At 43.7% G+C, this 18,309-nt stretch overlaps 1 protein-coding gene across 1 annotated transcript in view; it reads left to right on the top strand.

Annotated features, from left to right (window-relative positions):
* RPRD1A (regulation of nuclear pre-mRNA domain containing 1A) overlaps positions 1-17,745 on the top strand; it is a 42,844-nt gene extending 25,099 nt beyond the window's left edge. Inside the window, exon 7 of the mRNA XM_035135387.2 lies at positions 14,027-17,745. Within this exon, the coding sequence (XP_034991278.1) occupies positions 14,027-14,176 (150 nt within the window). The 3' untranslated portion in view covers positions 14,177-17,745. The remainder of the gene's footprint in view (positions 1-14,026) is intronic.
* The last annotated feature ends 564 nt before the right edge of the window (positions 17,746-18,309 follow it).

Genomic DNA, 18,309 nt, shown 5'->3' with positions numbered 1-18,309 from the left:
CGGAGAAGCGCTTGCGCAGCGCTTCTCCGAACCCTGGGACCTGTCATTGCTGTTGGCGGCAGGGGGACAGGAACGGAGGAGGAGAAAGCGCTGCTTTCTCCTCCTCCGTTCCTCTCCCGCAGCCGCCGACAGCAAGGAGACCTCCCAGGGTTCGGAGAAGCGCTTGCGCAGCGCTTCTCCGAACCCTGGGACCTGTCATTGCTGTCGGCGGCAGGGGGACAGGAACGGAGGAGGAGAAAGCGCTGCTTTCTCCTCCTCCGTTCCTCTCCCGCAGCCGCCGACAGCAAGGAGACCTCCCAGGGTTCGGAGAAGCGCTTGCGCAGCGCTTCTCCGAACCCTGGGACCTGTCATTGCTGTCGGCGGCAGGGGGACAGGAACGGAGGAGGAGAAAGCGCTGCTTTCTCCTCCTCCGTTCCTCTCCCGCAGCCGCCGACAGCAAGGAGACCTCCCAGGGTTCGGAGAAGCGCTTGCGCAGCGCTTCTCCGAACCCTGGGACCTGTCCTTGCTGTCGGCGGCAGGGGGACAGGAACGGAGGAGCGCTTTCTCCTCCTTCCTTCCTCTCCCCCAGCCGCCGACAGGAAGGACGCGTGCACTCTCTCCCCCCCCCACCTCCAACCGCCGCTCCTCTCACGGGCCAGGGAGGGTTGTGAGGAGGCCTTCGCCGGCCTCCACCCTCGCTTCCCTGACGTGCCCTGCAGTGAGGCAGTGTCCGGCGGGAGCGGCGGTTGGAGGAGGCAGAGGGGGGGGGAGAGTGCGCGCGCGCAGTCTCTGCTGTCCAATCCCTGTATCCCTGGGGCACATGCGCAGTACCCCAGGGACACACGGGACAGCTTGGACGCAGGGACATCTTGGACATTATTATATAGGATTCCTTGTTTCACTGGCTGGTATTCCATGCTTCTGCATGTAGTGATGACTTCTCCCAAATTAAGATACAGTGGTGCCTCGCTTTACAAATGCCTCGCACAACGAAAAACTCGCTAAACGAAAGAGTTTTGCGTTGTGCAAGGCATTTGTAAGACGACAAATTTTTCTATGACCGCCGCTTCGTCTTACGAAGTGCAGCCATAGAAAGCGGCAAAGGAAGATCAGCTGTCTGCGCGGGAAGCTGACAGCTAATCTTCCTTTGCCGGGGGGACGGAGCCAAAACGCGGCGGTGCGGCGGCTGCCCCTGCCTGTCTTCCCCTTGGCTCGGGAAAGACAGGCGGGGGCAAGCCACTGCACCGCCCCGCACCACCGGCACTGAGGTCTCCAAAGTTGCGCTCCGTGTCGGGGGAGGCAGGCGAGAGGCGGCGGCGGGAGAAGGTCTTCCCTCGCCTCTCTCCCCGTACCCCCGGCACGGAGCGCAACTTTGGAGGCCTCCGAAGTTGCGTTCCGTGTCGGGGGAGGCAGGCAAGGCAGTGGCTGGGAGAAGAGAGCTTCTCCCCCCGCCGCCTTGCACACAGCCGGCATCGGACGGGGCTTCAGAGACCTCCGAAGCCCCGTTGCATGCCGCTGCCAGTCCCCCAGAGCCTATAGGAACGCATTGATTAAATTTCAATGCATTCCTATGGGAAACTGGGACTCGCTAGACGAAAAATTCGTTACACGAATTGACCCGTGGAACGAATTAATTTCATCTAGCGAGGCACCACTGTACTGCACTATGTAGGGTAGTTTCAGGTAGGTAGCCGTGTTGCTCTGACGCAGTGGAAATTAAAAAATTGTCCAGTAGCACCTCAGAGACCAACTTAGTTCTGGGTTTAGGATTTCGTCAGAACAAACTTAGTTGCTCTAAGGTGCTACTGGACAAATTTTTAATTTTCTTATGTAGTGTTTGGATTCCAGAAGTTGTATGTTGTCATATCAAAGCTGCAGCCTAAAAAGTTTGAATTCAAGCTGGTAAAGGCTGACAACTGGTTCAGTATGACTCTGGATTCAGGTCAGTTCCAGTCCATATAGGGAAGTGTACGATTCATACTTACTGTAAGTTAGGGTGAACCACTACAAGGTTGGAACAAGTTCCCTTTTCCCCAGACCCACCCTATTCTTCTGATCATAAATTTTTAAAACTGATTTTTATCATTGATTTTACACAGTTGTAATCTGCCCTTGGTATTCCTGGTGAAGGGTAAATAAGAAATTAGTAACAACTTACATAATTTCGAAACTCCTAAGGTCCACGAAGCATGTATGAAATAAAAGTAGCATTCAGTATTAACATTTGTACTGTATTCCAGTAAATTATACCCTTAACCCTTGAAATGGCAGGCCTTTCTTCTGCCTTTTACTTCTCAGACTCTTAAAAGGAACTGATGTAGAAACCAAATCAATCCCAAAGGACAGTTGTACCTTGGAAGTTGAACGGAATCCATTCCGGAAATCCGTTCAACTTCCAAAATGTTCTGAAACCAAAGCGCAGCTTCTGATTGGCTGCAGGTAGGCCACGGAAACCCCATCGGACGTTCTGGTTCCAACACAGACTTGCCAATTTGTGGTGTTCAGGAGCCAAAATGTCTTGAGTGCCAAGGTGTTCGGGATCCAAGGCATGACTGTATAGAATTGTAGAGTAGGAAAGGACCCACAGGGTCATCTGGCCCAAATGTAAAACAAAACAAAAAATGTACATATGAGTAGGAGTCAAGGCACTTCAGGTTGAAACTAGTGAGTATACTACCGCACAAATTAATCTTTGTGGTTCATAGAATTGTAGAGTTGCAAGGGAAAACAAATTTCATCTGTTCCAACCCCCTGCAGGAATCTTGCCCAACGTGAGGGCTGGAACCTATGCCCTTTTAAAATGTGGGGTTTGGGGGGTCACTGAGTTGCACTGATTACAGTGGTACCTCGGTTTTCAAACATTTCCTTTGACAAACATTTCGGTTTTCGAATGCCATAAATCTGGAATTAAATGCTTCTGTTTTTGGACACACCTCAGAAGTTAAACATGCCATGCAGCTTCCACTGAGTCCAGGATCCTGAGACCTAGCTGTCGGCTATTGAGGTTTCGGTTTTCAAATGTTTCAGAACTTGGAACGGTCTTCCAGAATGGAGTACTTTTGAAAACCGAGGTGCCACGGTATATATTTTGTGATTTTATATTTTGATTTTGTTCTGTGAACCGCCCTGAGACCTCTGGGTATACGGCGGCATATAAATTCAAATAATAATAACCCACGACCCTGAGATTAAGAGTCTCCTGCTCTGTTGTCTGAGCTACCGGGCAGATCTATCCAAATAATAATTCTGGCTTGCTTCTGGCACAGGTTTTTGGTTCATTTTAGCTCCCCACATATACTTTGCCACACGAGCTTATCCCTTCACAGGGAAAGTATATCTTTTTATAGTATAGGGCAAGTAAGATTGCATTTGTATGTATTCTGTGTTTGAGGGAGATTATGCCTTGCCACTGATTATTGAGCAGTTGTAGCCTTAGCCTCTACTCTCTTTCCCTTCCGCCTGTCATTTTTGTGAAGTCATTTAGATAGGGAAGGCTTTCAGTTGTATCCAGTACAGTGCTAAGTAACTATCCCATCAGCACAAGGATTTCTTTTTTTGGAACCAGACATCTTGCTACTTCCCCACCCCTGCCCTAAATCTGTTTTAGGGGTTCGCCCAGTCCTCCAGACCAGATTTGTGAAGAGCATGGCAGGAAGGAAGGAGTTCTGCTCAAGCCAGAAGCCCTTGTGCTGATAGGACACTGGATTGCAAGCCTCGGAGGTCATGGGAAGTGGAGGCCGAGAAGAATACCTGCGCTCTCTGTCTACAACAGTGGCTGCTTACTCAGTCACGGGGTGGGATGTAGTTGTAGCCTGTCGTGGCTATCCCTCTTGCCCCCTTGTGGGCAAAAGGCCTTGTACCATCCCTGGCCGCTATGGATTGCCCTATAGCCTACCATCCACAAATCTGAACTGCCGTCTTGGGCAAGTTGGGGGGGGGGACAAGAGTGGGGAAGTCTTCAGTCTGCTGCTACAACTGCCTCCTTTGGAGGAGGGTGCTCAAAGTGCAGTCAGTCTGTCATGCTCCACCAGGGGCACTCTGGAATGGGGCTGATGACCCTTAAGCCAAAAAGCCAAGTGCTGTCTGTGGAGCATGATAGTGCAGCAGTTTCATAGCATCATGGAATTCTAGAGTTGGAAGGGACCCCAAGAGTGCAGCCCCCTGCAATGCAGAAATCTCAATACATAGCCCCCCATCCAATTTGAAACTATTCTGGACCCTTCTTAGTTTTGCAAACATGATAGTTTTATTGTGCTACTAGGAGGTTTATCCTGCTTGTTTTTCTCTAGAGCTCCAGATGATAAGACAGGCACCCCCAAACTGCGGCCCTCCAGATGTTTTGGACTACAATTCCCAACTTCCCTGACCACTGGTCCTGTTAGGTAGGGCTCATGGGAGTTGTAGGCCAAAACATCTGGAGGGCTGCAGTTTGGGGATGCCTGTGATAAGACATGACATAAACTTGAGCGCACAATAAGCCCCCTGCTGGATCAGTCCAACAGTCCATGTAGTGTAACAGTCTGTGCTCACAGTGGATTACTATATTCCTGTTGGAATCCCATAAGCAAGATATGAGTGCCCTAGCCCTCCTCTGCATGTGATCTCCAGCCATATTGCCTCTGATACTGGACATTTTACATAACCATCATGAGTAGTAGCTACTGATGTGCAAAGTTATGGAGAATAAGGCTAATCCTCTTCTAAAGCTGACCCAAGTTAGTGATTAACTCAGTGTTTCTCAACCGCTGTTCCGCGGCACACTAGTGTGCCGCGAGACGCTGGCTGGTGTGCCGCGACGTGCGGCGACGAGAAGGGCGATTTGCATTGTCACGTGCCTGGCGGCCGCCAATAATCAACACTAACCCACTGGAAAGGAAGCCGGCCGGGTCACGACGCGGAGCGTGCGCAGCTCTCAACAGCCACCACCACGGGAGGGTGGTTTTAGACAAACTTAAAGAAGCTGGCTGGATGAGCTCAACCTGAAACTTGCTGAGCAAAGGATTGTGCTGGCAGAAATCAGCGGCTTGTGAAGCCTTATTACAGGAGATTGCAACCAACACAGCAATTGGCAAGTGTTTCTTACAGTCATAATTATATAGTCAATATAGGGCGGCACAGAGTTAAATTTTTTAACTTTTTTAATGGTGGTGTGCCTCGTGATTTTTTTCATGGAACAAGTGTGCCTTGGCCCAAAAAAGGTTGAGAAACACTGGATTAACTTGTAGTGAATCCTAACATATGGAGGCAGTTGCATACATGCCATGGCCTCACGTGCAGCACTGAAAGGCTACTGATCCTAAAGTAGAGGGGGGAGCATGTGTGCCCTGGATGTGGAACTGCTATAGCATAGCATTTGTTACCCATGTGCTCATCCAGGAGCTGTCTTTACTTCTTGGTTTTTGTAATAGAGGAGTGACAAGTTGCATGCTTGGTTTGCTCTTCTCCATAAGCACCTCAGGGCATAGTACTAGATACAGCTAGCTAGTAAATTCCTATCTGGCACCTCTGTACAAGGGATTAAGGCATGGATATCCAAATTTCTGGCTCTGAGTTAGACACATCTGTACGTTCTTTCTAAATATAGCAAATAATTATTATTTTAAATGGCCAGAGGATCAAAGCTGGTAGGATGTTGTTAGAATAAATTCCTTCTCAAAAGACCAAATAGCCCATTGCATATTATTTATCTTTTCAGTGTTTTTAGTACTATATACAATCTTGAGCATTTTATATAATGTTTACCAATAAATAAGCATAAAAGAGCACCCCCTGAATAATAGTACTGCCATTTATCTCCATGATGACAAACACATTTGGTATTTAGGTGTTGACCGCAATCCTATTTTTGACTAATGCCCTTTCCCCCGACATTTTCGACTCGCCCTTATAATGAATAAGAAAGCCGTGGTCCTTCAGATGCTGTTGAACTCTGTCATCATTCCCTGACCAAGCTGACGGGAGTGAAACAACATCTGGAGTGACACACGTTGACTACTACTGCTTTAAAAATACTCTGAATTGTGTCACAAAGCAAATACATTACAGTCTCAGTAAATTGTACATGCTGAGTTCCAGATTTATGATTGGCAGGTGGTTTGCGGCCTCCTTTCAGGTGGCGTGAGAGACCCCCCCACAAGGATAGACTGTTGAAGGCTCTTTCTAGAATAAATAAAATTAAAAATCCACTTCTGGATTCTGGTGTAACTATTAAAATGTGCCAGGGTGAAGAGAAAAAGGAAGCATTGTCAGGTAAGGGATAGGAGTTCCTGGATTTCCATCTCTATAGGCATCAGTCAATTCAATACTATAACAAAATTGCAAATTGTAGCTGTTCTTGGTAGGCAGAATATGGTTTTGATCAGGACTGTTCTGCTTTCTTCTCTGAAGGCTGTTGGATCCTGAGCCTTTTCTCCATGTTTCTTAGCAACAACAGTTTTGTATACTAGCACAAGCTCCCCCTCATGCCATGCTATATTTGGCTATTGGCCTTCCTTTTACAAGGCCACCCCACCTGTACTTATGGAGTCATGACCTCTTCCCAACAGCAGGATGAAAAAATGTACCCTGCACATGGCAACCACTCAGATCCACTCCCGGCTGCCACCAGGCCTTGAAGTCACATGTGGGTTGGTAGAGCCTAGCAAGAGCTGCATTGTTGGACACCTTGCTGATCTCAGTGGTTGCCAGAATTGCATGTATGCCCGCCACTTCTAGATTTGTTGGAATGAATCAATTGTTCTACCCTGTCTATTCAAGCCTAGCTGAGTCAAAGAGCCAGCAGTCTTTCAAGCTGCCTCATGTAGTCAGTGGAGGTCTTCCGAGAACAAACCAGAATAGTAAACTTCATTGCAGCAAAATGTAAGAACTTCTGGTTTGAACACAAAATTATGGCTTCAGAAGCTGGATTCTTTTAATGCAGTGTCTTTCAATACTTTTACCCTGTTCCAGTTTGTCGTTGTCTCAGGGCTGCTTGAAGATTTTAGAAGTGTGTGAGAGGGGGTGATCTTCATTAGTTGTCATTAAAATACTAGGTGAGAGCCAATATAATTCAGCTCTTTAAGTTGATTTCTAAAGCTTTCAAAATATTTTAGATTGGTCTGTAAAAGAATGCTTTCCTGATGTTGGACTCCCAACTCTCATTAGTCCCAGCTAGCATAACCAATGCCGAAGATGGTGGCAACTGGACCACAGCAACATCTGCACTGCCACAGCCCCACTCTGAAAGTATTTAAAATATGTACTGTACGGCCTGCTTTTTGCTACCAAAAAGGCATCCCACAGTGGGTTTCAACCATAAAGCATTAAAAACAAGCATAGTAAAAGCAAATTAATAATGTCAGTGAAATTTCATCACATCCAACTGAGTGGACAGCAAATCGCCCAGAGGCCTGAGTAAATAAATAGGTCTTTAGCTGGCACAGAAAACTAAAAACTTAGTACCAGCCTTCTAGGAAGGAAATTGCACAATTGGGGTGCTTGCACTGGGGGTGCCCTCTTCCATGTCACTGCATACTGAATTTCAGGCACCACCAGAGGGATATCTTCTACAGATCTTTAAAGCACAAGCAGGACTATATGGGGAGCAGGTGCTCTGCCAGATTTCTACGTCCTAAGATGTTTAGGGCTTTTAATTTCAATACAGGCACCTTGAAGCTGATTCCGTAGCAGAGGTAGCCGGTGCAGTTCTTTTAACTGGTGCAGTTTCTAGAAGGATGCCATGTTCTGCACCATGCAGGGTGTGTTGCAATAGTCCGAAACTAGGGTTGTTAGTGCATGGGACAATCTATTCCCATCCAGGAGCAGTAACAGTTGCTGTGCTAACTTTTCACCAAGGAAGCTACTTGTGCCTCCCATAAAATGCTGAACCCAGGAGGAACCCCAAGCTATGTCCCTGTTCTATGAGAGGGAGGGTGGCCCAGTTCTGAACAGGCAATCTTCCCAATTTCCAAACCTGGGAATGCTCACTTACAGTACTTCCTTATGAAGATTCAGCCAGAGCTTATTAGCTCTCATCCAACTCACCATTGTGTCAAACCACTGACCAGAACCCAGTGTATCCTGACTAATGAAACTGAAGGAGCTGTGTTGACATGCTCCCCCTCCCCAACCCCTTAATTTTTGTGCCCTCTCCTAGGCCTACACCCTTAGCAGGGAGTCAGCCTGTCCAGCCCCTAGGTATGCCCCTGGATCAGCATCTTGGTGACATCTCACTCCAGTTCTAATGAGCACTCCTAGTAGCTTTGAGTAGATATTAAACAGCACTGTGGACAGAATGGGACCAGGCACCCCGCAGCATAACTGCCATGGAGCTGAGCTACAGTCTCCCAATGCTATTTTCTGGGAAATGGCCCTGCAGGTAGAAATGGAACCACCACAAAACCAGCAAGTTCACTGTCTTCAATTCTCCCAATAAAGGACTTCCATCAGGATAACCAGAGCTGATCTGGTCCCCAACCTGGAATGAATCCAGATAATTGGTTCCATCCAAAAGCATTAAGCGCTACCACCCTCTAGAGCAGGCATCCCCAAACTTCGGCCCTCCAGATGTTTTGGACTACAATTCGCATCATCCCTGACCACTGGTCCTCTTAGCTAGGGATCATGGGAGTTGTAGGCCAAAACATCTGGAGGGCCGCAGTTTGGGGATGACTGCTCTAGAGCAGGCACGTCCAACTCCCAAGAGACTGATCTACTCACATAATAAAAATGCTGTCTGTGTTCTACCCATTGTTATTGACAGGCAAAGTTGTTGGGGGGAAATCTACCATGATCTACCACAGACGTCCAGTGATCTACCAGTAGATCATCTACTTGTTGGACATGCCTGCTCTAGAGCAGTGGTCCTCAACCTTGGGCCTCCATATGTTTTTGGCCTACAACTCCCATGATCCCTAGCTAGCAGGACCAGTGGTCAGGGATGATGGGAATTGTAGTCTCAAAACATCTGGAGGCCCAAGGTTGAGGACCACTGCTCTAGAGCACTTACCCAAAAAAGGAATTCTTGCAACCAAGCGATGATTATCAAACACTTCTGGGTTCTACTTGGGTTTTTTGGGGAGCAGGCAAACTATAGCCTCCATGAGGACTGCAGGCACCCTCTCACAGAGATGTATTCACTACACATTGGAATCACCTGGTTAATTCCCTCCGGCTGGATCTAAACGGGACGAGAGGATGTGGTTGGCTGAACAGCCTCTAGCAACTTATGCACAGCCATTGTTCATTTGTTATGTTTATGTCCCACCCTTTCTCCAAGGAGCTCAAGAAGACGTACATGGTTCATCCTCTCCCTGTTTTATCCTCATAGTGACCCTGTGAGGTAGGTTAGGCTGAGAGATAGTGATTGTCCCAAAGCCACTCAGTGAGTTTCATGGCTAAATGGAGATTCGAATTTGGGTCTCCTGGGTACAATATTCTAAGTACTACACCACATTGGCTCTCACTGTTGTTCTTTGTGACTTATTAGTGATAATACAAGTTAACCAAACCATCAGTTAATCATTGTACACAAAGGTCCTGATACAGCTCTAGCCATGCCATGTATTGATATGCAATTAGTTTTCCCAGAATGTACATGATTCAAATGCTCAACACATGGAATGATGCATTGTGGATGGACACTGGGTGAGCATTTGGATCAACACCCAGTTTTCACCTGTAATTTTTGACCAAATAAGTGTAAAGTTAGTGAAAGCAAAAACTGGAGGGTACCACGTTATGTCATAGAATAGTTTCTCTCCCTGCTGTTATCTCTGCAGTTTGAATTTGTTTACTCTTCACTCACAGCTCTAGCTTTGGGGCAATGACAGCTCACAGAGTTCACATGCAGCACTAACCTACGGTTAAAGTTCTCTAGTGTTTAAAAAAACAAGTATGAATGTGGTTGACGAGCAACCTTTAACCATAGTTAAATTGCTGGGCTGGGTTTGCACATAGCACTAAGCTATGGTTTAATAAACCATAGATTAGCATTATGTGTGAACCATGCCACTTGTGGGGCTGCCTTTGAACTGTTCAGAAGCTTCACCTGGGAATAAAATGTAGCTGTAAGAGTTTCAAACAGAACCTGTTGTAGCAACAGATAAAACAAATGTCTACTGGCTTCATGTTCGCTTCTGGAAGCAATTCAAAGTGCTTATATTATCCTTTAATGCTTTATATAATATGGACTATGATATTTAAAGGGCCCCTTCCACTTGTACACAGTTGCTCTTTCTTTGGTCTGCACAAACGCACATGCTACTGATCATGCCTTCAGAGACTAACTGGGTCTCTCTTTTGTCACAGCCAGATTATTGAACTCTCCTTCAGGCTGTCCACCTGACACACACACACACCCATGTCCACCTCCTTTTTCCTCTGGTTTAGTTTGTAACTTCTCTGCCGATATAAATTCTGCTAGGATTACAATTGCTTTGTACTGTATTTCTTTGCTTTGTATGCATTTTTTCACTGCTTTTGTTAGCCACTGAAGAGTATTCAGGGAAAAGTGGGCTTATGAATACCAGTTGTTGGGCATTGTGAGTAGAAGAGTAATATTATGCTCCTGTCTTGCTTGTGGGCTTTCCATACTCATTGTTAGCTCCTGGAAGAACAGGGTGTTGAACTAGATAGGCCTTCTGATCCAGCAGGGTGGTTCTTAATTTTTTTAAATAGAAATTTAGGCTCATTAGAAATTGCTGGGTTGGACCAGTACAATGAAAAAATGACATTTGTTCCTATACAGTGGTACCTCGGTTCACAAACACAATTGGTTCCGGAAGTCTGTACTTAACCTGAGGCGTACTTAACCTGAAGCGAACTTTCCCATTGAAAGTAATGGAAAGTGGATTAATCCGTTCAAGACGGGTCCGCGGAGTACTTAAACTGAAAATACTCAAACCGAGGCGTACTTAAACCGAGGTATGACTGTACAGTGATAGATTTATTCTAAGCATTATGTACTGTGAAATATCTGCCGGCCACAGATGTCAGGACATAAATGGAGTGAGAGAATATATTAATGAATTTTTTCAATCGCAAGTAGCATGGCTTTCTTTGGAAGCCTAGTTAAATAGTTGCCTAGTTGTAAGCCAAGTATTGTCTAAAGGGGTTCTTGACTGAGACACCCTCCAACAAAGCAGAAAGACAGTTGGGTTATTGCAGAGTTGGCATAAATAAAAAGATGCAGCACATAGTGTGCAGTCTACAACCCAGTTACTGCAGACATGATTCCTTGTTATATGAAATTGTCCTGGAGGAAATAGCTTCTAGACTGAAATGTAATATGAGACTAATTCATAAGGCATTAAGTTTGAGTCTGATTACTTTTGCATCCCTCTTGTTAGTAGATATTTGCCAGAACAACCATAAACATAACACTGTCCATTGTAAAGTCCTTCCAGATCATTCCAACCTGTGGACACCGTTGAAATAGTTCTAAGCATAATGCAGTATTATTATTATTATTATTATTATTATTATTATTATTATTATTTTATTTTTAAAAAGATTGTATAAAATGTCATATTTAGGGGAGAGTCCATAGCTCTGTGGAAAAGTACATGCTTTGTATGGCGAAGGACGGTGGGGTTCTCACCATTTCCAGTTAAAAGGTTCTTGTGTAACAAGACTGGGAAAGACCTCTGCTTGAAGCCATGGAGAGCTGCTGTAGATATCATCGCATCAATGATTTCAGTCAATATAAGGCAGTGTCCTATACCCATGTCAGTTTTGAAAATAGGCAAAATCAGTACTGACCACTTATATCCTCTTTCTTTAAAAAGAAAAGAACATTGGAGGAGCTTAGGTGGAGATCCAAGTAACGTACAGTCCAGGCACTGATTAGGCCCATGCCTGCTTCACTTCAGTAATGTTTCAGCATGGAACATAGTCCTAAATTACAAAATAAATTCCCGATTGCTAATTTGGAATTACACATACGGTAGTAAATCTGCTTTTGAATTTACTTGGAGCTGTCATTCCTGCTTACTTTGCTCACCAACCCCACCTGCCGGTCCACCCCTTTGCCATCTTCCTTCTCCCAAAACCTGACCATACTCTCCTTTACACCTGACTATTCCCTGCTCTCTTACACCTCACCCACCCCCTTGCCTATCCCTTCACAGTTCACCCAACCCTTCCACACTCACATGGGCCACCTGCCACCCACTCGGCTCACTTGCTCACCTGCCTGCTGTTCAGTCATGACTGCAGTTGCCGTGGCTTCCTATTGGCTATGAACTACAGCATGACAGCCTTGCAATTTTATTATATAGTTAGAAAATTGTGACACTTGCTATGCTACTTAATCTACTTAAACCTTCCATTTAATTCACTAATTTTCAAAATATAAGCATAAAAAAATAAGTTGGAAGGTGAAGGGCCCAAGAGGATTCCTGCCCCTTTGAAAGTTGCACAGAAGTGAGGATGTGAGGCAAGGACAAATGACACATAAATTCAGGCCTGCATCAGGCTCCACATACATATAAATCTGCTATGAAGGATGCAAAGAAAATCCATGCCCAATAGCTATACCTTGCTATTTCAAGGTCTGTGCCAGAGATAGCTAATGTGGTGCTGTTCATACATTTGTGGATAGCAGCTCCCATCAGCCTCAGCCAGAATTGTCAATGCTGGGGAATCTATCAGATCTTGAATTGTACCATTGAGGAATAGACAGATTCACTTCCAGTAGAGGAAATTGCAGGTTATCTTTCTGTCAGCTCTCCACTAACAGAAGATGATGATTTATAATATGGTGATTTATAATAGCCAGATATTGGCTATTAAATCACTGTGGAAATAGTGGTCAAGGGAACAACCTCAAATGCTCTGATCAAAGCCGTTTTCTGCTGTCTACGCCTGGTGGCTGAGTTGTTAATAACATCAAAAACATCAAAAGTATCCAGTATGGCAAAGGTACTTTTGGATCTCCCATTGGCTGTTGGTATTGTTTGACAGTTGATGGCTGAACAATTTAAAATGATCAGATCAACGTTTGATGAAAGGGGGACAAAAAATGAATTGTAGAGATAAGAAATGAAAAATGGAACTGGAGCTTACCTAGAGATTTCAGACAAAATTTATAAAAAGCTGACAGGACTGGATGATGAATCAGCAAAATTGGAGAAAGCAGATGGTGAAATGAAAATTCCTCTTATACGAGGGTTTGGAGGAGAAGGAAAAGATAAAATCATAAATGGAGAGATGGAGAATCATCCGGATTTGGTATTGATAGACTTGAGAGGGAAAAGGCTTTGAGAAAGTTTCAGTCCTGGCTTTTCTTCAGTTCTGGAAGGAAGAAAGTATTCTGCATACTATTTGGAGCAAATTCAGAGAAAGATGCTATAAATTTATGGTCTTTTAACCCAATTTCTAAGCTTTTACAAAGCATTTTTATATGCAGATTTAAAAAAAAATATTAAAAGCCACATTGAGGTAACATTCCACCTTTTTTACAGGTCCTGCTGTTTGTCATTAGCTTTCTTGATGAGCAAAATGTCAGAAAGTGGCTTTCTCTCACTTGTGCTATGCAGTTTCACTTGCTTAATTTCTGCATGCCAGGTTGATGCTAAAGACGCAAGTACAGGGTCAGCAAAGAAACCCATTGCCTCCGTAATTGCTGACTTTTCATATAATGCAGTGGTGGCCAAACTCGGCCCTCCAGCTGTTTTGGGACTACAATTCACGTCATCCCTGACCACTGGTCCTGTTAGCTAGGAATGATGGGAGTTGTAGTCCCAAAACATCTAGAGGGCCAAGTTTGGCCACCACTGATATAATGCAAGACCAGTCTAGAAAATCACCGTGAGGGCATAAAAATCCACCCTACCCTGAAAAAAAAGTTGCTTTTTTGCGTGAGGAAAAAACAGTCTGTACCTGAAGACAGAAGGTGAACAACTAAGAGAAGCCCTTTAAGGTTTGACAGGCGGCCTATATGAGTCTGCACACTGGCCATGAAGTAGACCTTAAAAGGGGGAAATGGCATTTTGAGAACTGTTTGAGAACAAGTAGTGAATGGGCTAAGTGTGGAAGAGAGTCTCCTAAAGTTCTCCATGTTTTTCAGGAATACAAGCGCAAGTTAGCCAGAGTCTCTCAGGTACGGAAAGAACTCAAGTCACGGATCCAGACCCTTCCTGACCTTTCACGACTCCCCAATGTCACAGGAAGTCAGGTGCATCTTCCATTTGCAGGAGACGTCTATAATGATGATTGACATTCAGATGTTCCACTGGAATGAGGAATTGGGCAGATGGATTGATATTATTTTTGTATATTTGTTGAGAGTAGTACTTCAGTGTTCTAATTTATAAGAAATGTCAAATGTTGCTTTGTTTACTATGTTACTGAAACAGTGGTGAAGCAGGTACTATGTAAGAGGCAGAATCTCTCTGTTATTATGTTTAAAAGAAAGAGTGATTATTACAATTTAACTTTTGTACTCTGATTGGATCCAGGAGAACATTGTTTCTATTTTGCTCTTTCTTATGTGATCTTTACTGGATATAGGTCTTATAATTTAAACTAATCATATAAGACTCTGCACATAGTAAGTGAAGAAATGCAAAAATAGGTCTTTTGACTCCTGCAATTTGGTTTGAAATGTGTCAGTAATTTTTTTCTTCTCCAAAAAAGTCATTGTCTTAATATTATGTCCTTTTAAAACTTTTGAATACAAATTATATTAAAAACAGATGTTGAATGACCAAAAATGACCGTAGTTAAGTGGATTAGAATGCTAAATGATTTAGAATTTTAATAGTAATCACTCCTCCTCTCTGAAGGTTGTTTGTTTTTATAGTCAGCAACCATATGTTTGCATTGTAATCATTTTCTACATAAATCCAAATAGAAAAACCTCATCTTAGAGGAGAAACAGGCCAGTGAGGGTAATTGGAATGGTTATATAGGACTGAATCTATACTTTTTTACAATTAACTGTGCTTAGCAGTAAAAAAAAAATGTTTAGAGGTTCAATCCTATAGCTGTCCACTCAGAAGTAAGTCTCACTGTATTCAGTGGCTTAATCCAGACTTAAGTGTGCAAATAATTGCAGCACAAGAACATAATTCTGTAGTGTGCTATATTCATTAGATGGAGCACTGAGTGTCTTTTCTCTAATGGGGAACTCATCTGATGAAGTCAGCTTGGAAGGTTACTGCCATGTTAATTGCAGAAAAGCTCCAACAAATCACTCCCAAGCCTGGAATGTTAACTTGGGAAAAGTTTATTCCTGACTACTCATGGTGAGGAAGTTCACACTGATATATGGCCACTGCCTTTCAGCATATTTACCTATTTGCTTGCACAGACAGCTTCCAGTTTAGTCTATGGGCAGCGGAGTCTAAAAATGGGGTGGTTCTTGCCATCTGGGGCCAGTGTGCACATTTGCTGTAGATGCTAGTCACAAAATTGCAGGGCATCGCTTAGGAAAATGGTTGCAGGCATGCCCCCCACCAGCAGGAAAAAGGCATCTACTATTTGTTCCATTCTTGTTCAATGATGCTCTCAACGATTACTTTAATACATTAAGGATGTTTTCCAGTTAATTTGACCAGTCTTGCACCACCAAATTAGGTCAAATCTGCAAAACTTAAAGCCCCAAACTGGACATTATGTATATTTGGCAATTTATTTTACACATTTAATGTACTTTTCCACTGTCACCTATTAGTTACCAGCGGTCAGCATGGCTGATCATATTCTAGGGCAGGGGTGGGCAACCTAAGGCCCGGGGGCTGGATGCAGCCCAATCGCCTTCTCAATCCGGTCCGCGGACGGTCCGGGAATCAGCGTGTTTTTACATGAGTAGAATGTGTCCTTTTATTTTAAAATGCATCTCTGGGTTATTTGTGGGGCATAGGAATTTGTTCATTCCCCCCCCCCATATAGTCTGGCCCACCATATGGTCTGAGGGACAGTGGACTGGCCCATGGCTGAGAAAGGTTGCTGACCCCTGTTCTAGGGTCATTAGCAATCTGAAAAGGCTACCTCATTTATTCACCCTGGGTGGTGAATTCATCCCACCCCTCAAAGACATAGATTTTATGTTGCAATGTCAGATACAGATGTGATTAGAAGGTATGAGCACTCCTTTCTATGACTACATGTATATTGAAATTTAAATATAGGAAGTGGCCTTAAGTGACACCGCCCTGCTATCTGGCAAACATTTAACTCTTAACCGTCTCATCTAAAATTAGACCAGTGAAGTTAATCACATTTCCACCACTGGAAAAATGTTGAATGCTAGTGGCAGATAAAACAAATTATTTCACAGGAAACATGCTATTTTGAATACAGCTACTTAAATATGTGAAAATGTTATTCCTCTTTCTGGGGCAAAACCCTAATGGTCCCTGCACTCAAAACAGTTTGATACAGTTTGTTGCTGCTGTGGCTCCCTTATTGGAGCAGTTTTGGATTATACACAAAAAGCATTTCTATGTCGGTTTTGAATGCTTAGCTGAGGTGTATCCACTTCTGTTACCTATCGTGCTGTTTGCAAAGTTTGATCCAGCAGAGGTAAGCACATCTAAGACCAATTAATTTTGAATGGAAAAGGAAGTATATGCTTAAATTTGAGCCAGAGAAATCATTGAGGAATAAAATTGCTTAACTTTTGCATCTTGCTGGATTATTTATGGAAGATACCTGCAAACTGTAAGGGGAAAAAACACTCTGCTTGTATTTTGAACAGCTTGTGCCTGATAGTTTTTTTGTTTTATTGTATTATCATAGTCCTAAAATACTGACAGACACATGTCAGAATGCAGCAAGATGAAAGGTTGTTGGTAATCTCAGTTTATGCTTCACATTTAAAAAATGAGGGGAAGGAGAGGGATTTCAAGGTGTTGAAAATTCTCTATGCTGTTAGGACTTTTCATGGTTCAGACACACAGATCCAGACTAATATTTCTCCTTTTTCTAATCAATTCCATTCCAGACATCAGGAGGTTATAATATCCATATTTAACAGAGTATATAATTACAATTTCTTTTTCTCCAAAGGACACAGGAAAATTCCATTCACACCACACAGAATTGCCTAAGTTTAAAATATAAACCTCAATTTGTTATGCATCTGCTTTTTTGCATGCAGTGTTTAGCCACAGATTAGTGTTTCGTATACGAGCCTTTGGCTAATGCACTCCCACCCCTTAATTGGAACATGCCAATTTGTGACTAGTAATGATGCCTGCTGGTTTCACTAAACCATAGCAAACGGCAGTGCTGTTTTTCTAGAAAAAGAGGCACCAGAGCTCACCATGAACTTCTGCCTTGTTCTTTTATAATGGCAACAGTGCCCACCTGAGAGGTGCCGGAGCTGAGCTCCTATGATCTCTGGCTGAAGAAAAGTCCTGGTAAGCAGTAGACCACAGTTCCATCTTTGAACATAACAAGAAGCTACATTTGAAAATGGAAGTGAAAGCTACCAATCTTCCGTTTCCTCCATGAGCATCACATTGATGAGGAGGGGAGAGCAATGAGTCTGAGGCTTGTGCACTTAATGCTAACTTAGTTTAGTGTTATGCCACTGCGCCTTGCTGAAACACTTGTAGAATTCATTTTTCTGGATGTAAATATTTTTGTTGCGAATACATGCACCCTAAATAGAGAAATTAATAAGTTGTTTGGAAAGGTAGATAAATTTACTTGTAGAATTGTACTCTACTCTTGGCAGGTAGCTTTCAGGCAAATGTTTACATTTCATCTTAGTTTTGCCAACTTGAACCTTGTTTTATTAGGAGCCGTTGATCCTAGTCACATGCCGTGGAAGTACATTGTCCATAAGCTTTAATTAGCTTGTGTTTAAGTAAACAAAGTTACCGGTCCAGTCGCGCTTCCAGACGTAAATCTTCCCTTTCAGCAGAGCTTTTTAGCACAACGGCAAAGAGTAAGGTGAGTCAACAAGAGTTAATTCAGGAACTCTGGAGCAGGTTGCAAACTCAAAAGGCTTTATTTACAAAAACGTAGCCAGGAGATAAGGCAGACATTCTTCATCTCTGGCCAAGTAAAACTTAAACAAAACTGTGCCTCAGTGCACAAACTTGAGGCATCACTCCTACACACAGCAACCAAAACTAAGAGATAACACTACTGAGAGAAAAAACGCTCCTAAGAGAAAAAACGCTTGCAAGGAACTGACTATTTATACAGGCTGTCAAACATTCCCGGATGTTTAATTAGGTTCAGCTGCTCAGTGTTTAGAGCGACTAGTATAACTTAACCCTTTAATACCAACACCCCCTCTCGCTCGTGACACTGAGCTGTAACAAACTTAATTCAAATTCAGACCTGAACAGAAATCTTGATGTGATTGCAAACTTAATGCTTTTGTAAAACCAT

Source organism: Zootoca vivipara, chromosome 13 (genome assembly GCF_963506605.1).
Source record: "Zootoca vivipara chromosome 13, rZooViv1.1, whole genome shotgun sequence".
NCBI classification, from domain to species: Eukaryota; Metazoa; Chordata; class Lepidosauria; order Squamata; family Lacertidae; genus Zootoca; species Zootoca vivipara.
The sequence above is the reverse complement of the archived record's forward strand: the minus strand, read 5'-3'. Positions and strand labels throughout refer to the sequence as shown.